Genomic DNA, 10,100 nt, shown 5'->3' with positions numbered 1-10,100 from the left:
ACTCAACGACCTCCTTCGTTCCCTAGCCTTGGGCCATGCAACCTTCCAGCCGACCTCGGTTACGAACATATTTCTTCAGAACTGACATGAACCCTTCGAAAGAATACATCAGATGCAGAAACACGGGACCAAGGTACTTTATCTCATACACAATGTGAACAATGAGATATGGCATTATGTCAAAGAACGATGGAGGGAAGATATTCTCAAGCTGGCATATAGTATGGACCACGTCTTCCTGCAGCTTCGTTAATTTGCTCGGATTGATGACCTTCTGTGAAATTGCGTTAAAAAACGAACACAACTTTATTATTTGGTCTCGGACCTTATCCGGCAGAATACCTCTAATCGCAATAGCAAGTAATTGTATCATCATCATGTGATAATCATAGGACTTCATGCCAACTAACTTCAAAGTTTTCATGTTCACTAAGCTCTTTACGTTGGAGGAGTAACTGGTCAGAACTTTGATTCCATGCAATCAACTGCACAGGCTCATCTTCTCTTCCTTGCTCAGGGTGTAGCAAGCTGTGGGAAGTTCGTTTGCCCCGTTGCTTAGGATTTTAGGATGTAGAATTTTCCTTAGCTTCATATCTTCCAGGTTCAACCATGTATTGAGTGTATCTTTTGTTTTACCAGGTATGTCCAGTAAGGTACCAATCAAGTTATCAAACACATTCTTCTCCACATGCATGACGTCGATCGCGTGTCGGACCGTCAAGTGCTTCCAATAAGGTAGGTTCCAAAAAATTGATCTCTTCTTAAACATAGGAGAGGGTTTTCCAACTGGGAATTTTGTACTATCGTTCCCCTTTCCAAGGACAACTCTAAGATTCTTTACCATCTTATATACATGCTCCCTAGTGTGAACCTTCAGAGCGCGACGAGTTTCCACTGTCCCGTAAAAAGCTCTTTTATTCCTGCGGTACAGGTGATCCGACTTTACGTTGGAGGAGTAACTGGTCGGAACTTTGATTCCATGCAATCAACTGCACAGGCTCATCTTCTCTTCCTTGCTCAGGGTGTAGCAAGCCGTGGGAAGTTCGTTTGCCCCGTTGCCTAGGATTTTAGGATGTAGAATTTTCCTTAGCTTCATATCTTCTAGGTTAAACCATGCATTGAGTGTATCTTTTATTTTACCATGTATGTCCAGTAAGGTACCAATCAAGTTATCAAACATATTCTTCTCCACATGCATGACATCGATCGCGTGTCGGACCGTCAAGTGCTTCCAATAAGGTAGGTTCCAAAAAATTGATCTCTTCTTAAACATAGGAGAGAGTTTTTCAGCTGGGAATTTTGTACTATCTTTCCCCTTTCCAAGGACAATTCTAAGATTCTTTACCATCTTATATACATGCTCCCTAGTGTGAAACTTCAGAGCGCGACGAGTTTCCACTGTCCCGTAAAAAGCTCTTTTATTACTGCGGTACAGCTGAGGAAGAGGACGACGCCTTATATAGACTCGACTTATTAGTGCCGACTCATAATATGAACTGGCACTAATACTCAGTATCAGTGCGGGCTCATAGTTACGAGCCGGCACTGAAGTATCAATGTTGATTCGTTCTAAGAGCTAGTACTGATACTGCCGGTTCAACCCAGCCCGATTGTTGATCGAGCGTAGAAAGTTACGAACTAGCACCGATAATTCATCAGTGCCGGTGTGGGGCGACATGGTATCAGTGCCGGTTCTATTATAACCGGCACTGATGGGGCGGCATGGATGACTGTTTCTGTTGTAGTGTATGCCTAAAACAAATGCTATTAATGCTTGAAACATTTGAATTTGGTTATTGGAACATTTGATTTTGATGATCGAAACGTTTGGTTGTGGTTATTGGTGCTTGTCGTAGCGTTGCGCCGGTGCCGGAGGGGCTTCCCGAATACCAGCCTCCATGGGATACCCGCTGCCTTCGGCCCAGAAGATGAGCATGGAGATGTACTCGATCACACCATGGCTACTCTCCGTTAATTAGATTTTTAACTGAACCGCTCTGCATATATTTATATATGGAATATTGTTTCTCAACTTAAGCCCATTTACACTGGTGTCACAGGATCGCATTCATATAAATTTACTTTGTTTTTTTCTTTCTCTTTTCTCTAAAACCTATCTTTCAGTGAATAAGAGTCACCCATCACCTTTTGATAAAGAGGTGTACTACAATGGCCCCCTATATACAGCTATGCAAGTCGTGCAACGGATACATTCCAAGTTCAAGATTATGAGCCTTATTTTAATGATTTGGAGTGAGGTGATGTGTACCCGCCAACATACGACTAGCTTGGAGGTGTGATCCCAAACCTAGTATGGAGGATCAAGACAACACAAACAATATAATCTGCTAACTTTAGATTGATTACTATATCGATCGTCACATATTTTATTTTGAACTTCGTACGTCTTTTTATTAGGTGAAGTATGAACTTATCAAGTCTATCGATAGCAAACACGAGACCAAAGCAAGATGGTTTAGAGAAGCATATGTTCTTCGCGCAGCTGTGTCTACGGGGAGACTAAACAAGTTTGATGTGCTTTTGTTGCTTAAAAGAAAACGAAGATCGAGCTGGTTAGTCTCAAGCTCTATACCGAATTTTCTCTTCTATTCAATTCGTGTATGGTTATTCACGCCAAATGAATATGAAAACAATTTTTCCATTTCCTTTGGGGCCATTTAGTATGGCATGGAGTTAACGTTAAGTGATCACATGTGGTCGTATGAAGATGGATAGAGAAGCCAAATGTCATCAGGACGATTTATGTGTTCTGAATGGAGGCTTGTCATGTGGATAAATGGTCTAGTCAATTCTTCGCGACTGGGTTGTAGAACTACATGTATCAATAAGCATTTTCATTTTCATGCTAGTTGTTGCATGTGATGTTCTACGTAACATATAAACTCATCAAACAAATTGTAAGAATCCGCATTACACTACATAAAAAAAATAGATAAACGGATCATAACATGATCCATCACTTATGATAATAATGATGAGTCATAATATGATCCGTCACTTATGTCAGGTCATAAGTGACGGGTCATAATTTGACCTGTTACTTATGAGTGGTGTAAGTTGACCCGTCACTAATAATAGGTAATAAGTGACGGATCACAATTTGACCCGTCATTTATGACATGTAATAAGTGACAGGTCACCTTAGGCACTCATAAGTGACGGGTCAAATTGTGACCCGTCACTAATGATAATAGTCTTAGATATTTAGTTCACTAATATTTTTTTTCTTATTTTTTATCCCCAACCCGATAAAGTTGTGGAGAAATTGATTTAACTTTTTTTAGATGTCCGTAGAGTAAAAAAATTCAAAATCGGAGTTCGTATGCAAAAGTTATATCCATTTTACCGGAGGCACTCCGGAACACCTATCAAATTACGATCGTTTGCATGAGATATTCAGAAATTTATTAAATATTAATACAATTTTACAGGTAAATTATAACCAGTCACCAATCAAATTTTATATGTAAATATTAATACATATTTTATATATAAATATTAATATAAATTTTATATGTAAAATAAAAAATCAGTCATCAGTAACGGATCAAGATTAAGACTCGTCACTTATGACATTCGGTAAAGAAGGTAAAAAGGATAAAATATATGATGTCCATCACAAACACGCAATAGTTGAGGTGGTAATGCGCGCGCGAGGGGAGGTGGCGGGTTTGATTCTCGTTTGACATAAAGACTGAAAATAATGTTGGAAAAATAGAAGTGATCTGTGGTCAGTGGTGATAGGCATGCGTTGGGATGGCTCGGATGATTTTTTTTTTTGACTTTTTTCTATCAAAAAATACGAAAAACATAAATTATAATAAGCGATAGGTCACTGTTATGATCCGTCACTTATAACCTTAATAAGTGACAGATTAAGTTTTGACCCGTCACCAATGACCTTATTGGTGACAGATTTTTACCCATCACTTATGATTAGTCACTAGTGACGTGTTCGAGGTGACGGGTGCCCATAAAAATTATGACCTATCATTTTTAGGCTTTTTTCACGTAGTGTTACTGTCAATTGACGTTCAAATACTCCAAATAGAAAAGAGGAATCAATACTATTGCTCTATTATTGAATCGTTGATGGAGATTTTTGCCAAACAGGTGGAAATTTAGCAATAGAATTTCTGCTTGATGTTGTTTGACATTTCTCGGAGTAATCAATATTATTGTTAGACCTTCATTATTTGCATCTATGTTTAAACAGTGTAATAAGTATTGCTATGTACATCTACAGATATAGAGGCTCGAATACGATCTTCTGCTTGATGTTCTTTGGCATTTCTCGGAGTATTCAATATTATTGTTAGACCTCTATTATTTGCATCTATACTTAAACAATGTAATAAGTATTGCTATATACATCTACGGATATAGAGGCACGAATACGATCTTATATTGCATTATCTAAAAGAAGAATGGTTGATTGAATCACATTTGTCTCCTGATGATCAAAACCCTATCTAATTTCCCCCCTCTACAATAGACTCCTAAAACCTACCAAGACACGATATTTTAAGGCAAGATCAATTCTCAGCGTTCTTGCAATGAACCCTTCATCCCTGCGTCTTCACAACCAGAGGACTCCTCACCTGATGATTCCCGTCGGACCAAACAACGGCACCAAACGAGTAGTCCGCCGCCGCGGCGGGGTTCCTGGCTATGAAGCTCACCTCGAACTCCTTCACCTCGCCAGCGTCCCTGAACTCCAGCGTGGAGGGGGTCACCACTACCTGCACCCCCTCGGGTTCCCGGACGACGGCGGCAGTGTACGTCCCTGACGCGCCGACGTTCTTGACCCTGCGCCGCACCGTCACCGAGCCGGCGGCGGCGACGCCGTGCACGGTGATGGACGGGTAGTTGAGGTCCTGGAGGTTGATGGCGGCGGCGGGGCACCGGTACGGCGCCTCGTTGAAGATCTCCATCGCCGTCGCGTTGTAGCCCAGCGCGCAGAGGAAGTCGAGGTAGTCGGCGGCGGACATGTCGTAGACGAGCCCCGGGTCAAGCGTGCGGCTCGGGAAGACGTGGCCGGCGCCGTAGCTGAACGGCGTCGCCGGCGCGAGGGACGAGTTCAGGATGGGCTTCCGGTCCGTGTCTAGCTCCGTCGCTGCAACCAGGAACAAACAGCTCCGGTCGTCAGCTAGCGTTTGGCGTCGTCGTCGTCGTCGACGGCTAGCGTCATTCGTGAGCTTGCTTACCGGTCGTCATGATCGCCGACTTGATCGCAGCGGGGCTCCAGTCCGGGTGGAGGGTCTTGATCAGGCCGGCGATGCCGGACACGTGCGGGCACGACATGGACGTGCCGGACAGGGTGTTGAACGCCACGCGGCGCTTGTCAAACGGCCGGTCCGTGGGCGACACGGCGCCGCTCCACGCCGCGATAATGCTCATCCCCGGCGCTGTGATGTCCGGCTGCGGATGGATTCAGACAAAGATTCACCATGTCACACCACACAGATCCAGCAGATAGAAAAATGTGACAAAAAGCTTGTGGAATCCAAATCACCTTTAGGATCTCAGGGTTCACCGTGTTGGGCCCTTGAGACGAGAAAGCAGCCATGACCGGCGCCGGCCTTGTGCCGACGATCGTCTTCCCCTTGATGACGAAGCCGGACGGATCCCTTACACAAGCACGCGCGGGTTAACAATTTGGCAAGGCAATGACTCTCTTTGTACACCATTTTTGTAGGAAAAGAAACGATATCTGAGATCAAGTGTTGCAAGAAGACTAGCTACCGAGCGAGCTTGGTGTGGTTGAGGTACGTCAAGAGAGCGAGCCCGTCGGCGTACGAGATGTGCACCGCCGGGAGCACGTACGGGTCGGCATGGAGGTCGTTGCCGGAGACCACGTCGTTCACGAGGATCATCGCGGCGCCGCCGGCACGGCGGACGGCCTCGCTCTTCTCCAACCTCTGTATGCTCCCTCTCACGCACACCACGATCTTGCCCCTCACCTTTTCAGGGTCCAGCGACCCCATCATGCACAACTGGCTGCACACCCACAACACAGATGGTTTACTTGTCTCAGGAACCTGAAAACAATACCTTTGTTCCAAACCAAACTTAACATTGTCAACATATTTCACATTCAAACAAAAAAAATGGTTGCCAACCGTTACCATACCTCCTAAGAACCGTTTTTTGATTCCCCTTTTAAAATGCGAGAATTTCATAGGAACTGTTTAATTCCAGGAAATCGGGATAAATTCCCGTGTTCTGAAAGAGGCCTAACATTGTTATTGCGCTAGCTAAGAGTAAGAATATAAGTGGGTACGCAATAGGTAGCTTAGCTCTATACATCACTTAGTTTATTTTTTTTTTCCTTTACTTAATTGAGTGGAGTGAATTTGATTTAATTTTTAAGTTTTAGGTCAACCTAATGATCCAGAAAATACAAAAGTTACATCCCTAACTAACAGTTATTGATTAGAACAGTCAGTGAGCGTACGCGTCTTTGGACGTGTTGCCGGGAGCGGCGGCATCTGCGGCGCTGATCATAGGGTAGAAGCCTTTCCCGTGCAGCCACCTCTCCGAGAGGCTCCGACCCTGGAACGAGACATCGGTCGAAGAAATCAAGAACTTGACATGAACCAAGTCAGATGACGTGTATGCATGCTGCAGGTGATGTGGAGAAACAGAAGGCTGGCTGGGGAGAAGCAGGCGCGTACCTCGACCCTCCTGTGGTTAAAGACGGCGTAGGCCGGGAACTCCCTGTCCATGCTGCTCGCGGCGACGGTGAGGATCCAGGGCGCGACGTTGGTGACCGTGCCGGGGTCCGGGCCGGAGTTGCTGGCGGAGCAGACGACGGTGACGCCGGCCTTGACGGCGTGGAGCGACCCGATGGCGACGGCGTCGTGGAGGTAGTCGTAGGCGTCGCCGCCGACGGAGGCCGAGATGACGTGCACGCCGTCGTCGATGGCGGCCTCGAAGCCCGCGAGGACGTCGGCGTCGAAGCACTCGCTGCCGTTGACGGGGCGGAAGCAGACGCGGTACGCGGCCACGCGCGCGCGCGGGGACCCGCCCCTGGCCGTGCCGTTGCCGTAGCCGAAGGCGCTCGCGCCGCGGACGGCCGCGCCGCCGGCCGTGGCCAGCGTGTGCGTGCCGTGCCCGTTCTCGTCACGCGGCGTCATGAGCGCGGCGTCAAGCGGTACGCCGGCCGCCAGCGCGTAGCCCTTGTTAAAGTACCGCGCGCCGATGAGCTTGCTGAACAAAAGGAAATCAACACAACACCAGGTCACAGGATTAACAACCTAACTAACTGCATTATATGCTAATTGTAGCTGCAATCTGCGAACTAAATTGACCTGTTGCATTGGAACTTGATGTCGTGCTCATTCTGGCAGATCCCTTTCCAATCGTCTGGGATCGGCCCCATTTCGCCCTCGTCGAAGCTCTTCGACTCCGGCCACACACCTTCACGTCAGAAGAAAAAACAGCGATCAAAATTACCATGTGAAACTACCAAATACAGTGCTCTGGCACCAGCATCTTTTACAACTTTCAAGGAAAAGGACCAAAGAGATATGATACCTGAGTCGAGGTTTCCGATGATGGTGCCCTCTCCGTACCTCGCCACCTCCCACGCCGACCACGGCGGGACCTCGCCGCCCCTCTCGAGCCCCATGAACTGCCACGACCACGTCGTCTGCAGCTTGCGGCCTCTGTTCGGGAACACCGACACCACGCCGGGGTACTCTGAAAGACGCCACGCGTGCACACATACGCAGGAGTCAGGACAGATGAGATGACATGACACGTCTCAAGAGAAGTTTACGCGATGGTGCAGCGGTGGCTCACTTGCGATCTCCGAGGCCTCGCCAGGCTCGAGGTTGGCGGCGAAGCCGTTGATGTTCTTGGTGTAGGAGTAGAAGATGGCCTCGCGCGCCTTCTCCCTGCTGCATTGCATGAACGCACGCATCGACACGGTTCGTCAGTGAGTTTCAGTCCTTGGCAACCTCAAGAACTTAGCGAGCAATGGCAATGGCAACGCGCAGCACTTACTCCCCTAGGACGGCGGCGAGGAGGTCGTGGTGCGACTCGGTGGCCCTCCTGGACGCCTCCTCCGTCGACACGCCGACGCGCCGCGGGTGGCCCCCGAGGTACACGACGTACGACGATGCCTGCTTCCCGGAGCCGGCGAGCGCCGCCAGGCTCTGCAGCAGCAAGCAGAGGAAGACGAGGAGGAAGGCAGAGGCCGTGGCAGCGGTGAGACGCATGGATCCGGCCGCCGTGCTGCTGCTGGACTCCATGCCCGCGTGAGATAAAAAAAAAAATCGATCGATCGGTGTGCAAGACGAACCAGGAAATCGAAAGAGAAGTGGTCGCCGGTCCTGTGCTAGCTCGCGCTATAAAGGAGGAGAGGTGGCGCGCGTGCTTGCGGCGAGGTGAGTGAGGAGAGGACTCTGTCTTACTCCCGCTCGCGCGTAATTCGCGACGGCGGTTTCACTCGATCTGACGGGCATCCCTTACGGCCCAACCTGCATGGTGCGAGAAACCGTCCCGTGCGAGGAGAGCCCGAGGATCCAGCGACGCAACCGTGCGAGTTTGATTATCCCCATGTCCTGATCTGATCGCCGGAGGAGACGATCGAGCGGGGACGAAAGAGCAGCCATGGACGCAACCAACATTGAGTTTGTAACAGCCCAAAATTTAAATCCGAAATAAAGATGACTTTAGAAGATGACTTTAGAAAATGGCTCCTAGATTTTTTTTCCCCTGGTTTTCTTGGGCATCTTTGGATTTTTTACATCCTTGAGCATGAGATTAATTATTGGCTAGTGGCCGCTGCGCGTCACTTTGCAGCTCCTCGCGCTGTCCGCGCTCTCGCTCTCCTCTTGGTTGCCTTCGGGCCACGGGAACAAGGGAGGCCAAGCCGCGCAGACCAGTAGCCGTACCAGCGTGCATGTAACATTAATATGCTCACTACCTGACTTTCTCTCGATGGATAACCATACACTCCTCACCAACAAACCTCTCTTCTCTTTTCTCCCTCATGGCGAAGAGAATGACAAGTGTGTTCTTCTACCAATCATCGTTTGCCCACTCCCTTCCTTCTCCCGTTCTGAAGCTTCTTCCATCGTTCTCAAAGGGGAGGAAGAAGTCAGAAACTCAGGACACAAGAAAATCTTCCCTCCACTGTCATTGCATTGCCTCTGGGTTAAGCAATTGACTTGAGCAAATTTGATAAGATATATTATCACCCCTATATGCGTCGTTCCAAATAGGTTATGGCTCCAATAAGGTAGTCCAAGAGAGAAATAAATTAAAAGTAATTATCTTTTTGGAAACCAAATATGTATGAAGTATTTGATCATGCCAATTATGTTTCCTTTTTCCGGTACAAATTGTGAGCCAAAAAGTTTGGCATGTTCGGTGGTCGATTCTAACTACGACCGAGTCGAACAAAGCGGGTGTGGATGGTGCACCTTCCTTAACATAAAAGGAGAGAACCAAATGAGGGGTCCCACCATCTAACCTAAGTTGTTAGTTATTACATATGTTTCTCCCTAAATTAAAAACTAGAAGTCCAAGAGGCCAAGAGATACCATCTCTTCGTTGTTCGTCATATTTCATTTATGTTCATGGTCATCGGTGCATATCCATTCAATGCTTAGTTTACATCTATGTATGTTCCTTTCAACATTGCAACTCAAATCTGATCCATCGAATCTTATTTGGTTATTGTTGCATGCATTGCGATCGAGTTGCAGATATGTCGTGTCATCTATTCTTGTCGAAAACCATGAGTTACTTTTAATTTTTGGAGGAAACCGTGAATTAAATTGATAGACGTGTTGTTAACCTTTAATGTTTGAGGCATTTGTACATTCACATTATAACTGAACTATAACTAATCCCAAATGTTTAAGATTGGCTAACATGAGTTTAATTAAAGACCTCACACATGTTACCATTATCATATTCATCCTTGAAATTCTCAATAACTCGAACCAACTTGTGTTCTGTTACGATGAATAGGGTTGAATGAAAACTTGTTATTTAAAAGTTTAATTATTGATTATTTTATTATAAAGCATTACTTGACATTAAGCCAACAATAAACTAGCCAT

The 10,100-nt window shown here is 46.8% G+C and overlaps 1 protein-coding gene across 1 annotated transcript; it reads right to left on the bottom strand.

Moving 5' to 3' along the window:
• Window positions 1-4,424: 4,424 nt before the first annotated feature.
• LOC133931285 (subtilisin-like protease SBT5.3) lies at window positions 4,425-8,648 on the bottom strand. Its single transcript, XM_062378140.1, has 10 exons — window positions 8,032-8,648; window positions 7,828-7,925; window positions 7,561-7,725; window positions 7,335-7,443; window positions 6,699-7,233; window positions 6,479-6,576; window positions 5,767-6,021; window positions 5,537-5,651; window positions 5,229-5,442; window positions 4,425-5,137 (listed from the first exon to the last, which is right to left on the bottom strand). The coding sequence occupies exons 1-10, from the start codon at window positions 8,277-8,279 to the stop codon at window positions 4,587-4,589; spliced, it is 2,388 nt and encodes a 795-aa protein (XP_062234124.1). The 5' UTR covers window positions 8,280-8,648; the 3' UTR covers window positions 4,425-4,586.
• Between the last annotated feature and the right edge of the window lie 1,452 nt (window positions 8,649-10,100).

The sequence above is a fragment of the Phragmites australis genome, chromosome 10 (assembly GCF_958298935.1).
Source record: "Phragmites australis chromosome 10, lpPhrAust1.1, whole genome shotgun sequence".
Taxonomy (NCBI): Eukaryota; Viridiplantae; Streptophyta; class Magnoliopsida; order Poales; family Poaceae; genus Phragmites; species Phragmites australis.
Note: the sequence above shows the minus strand (reverse complement) of the source record. Positions and strands in the feature narration are given on the sequence as shown.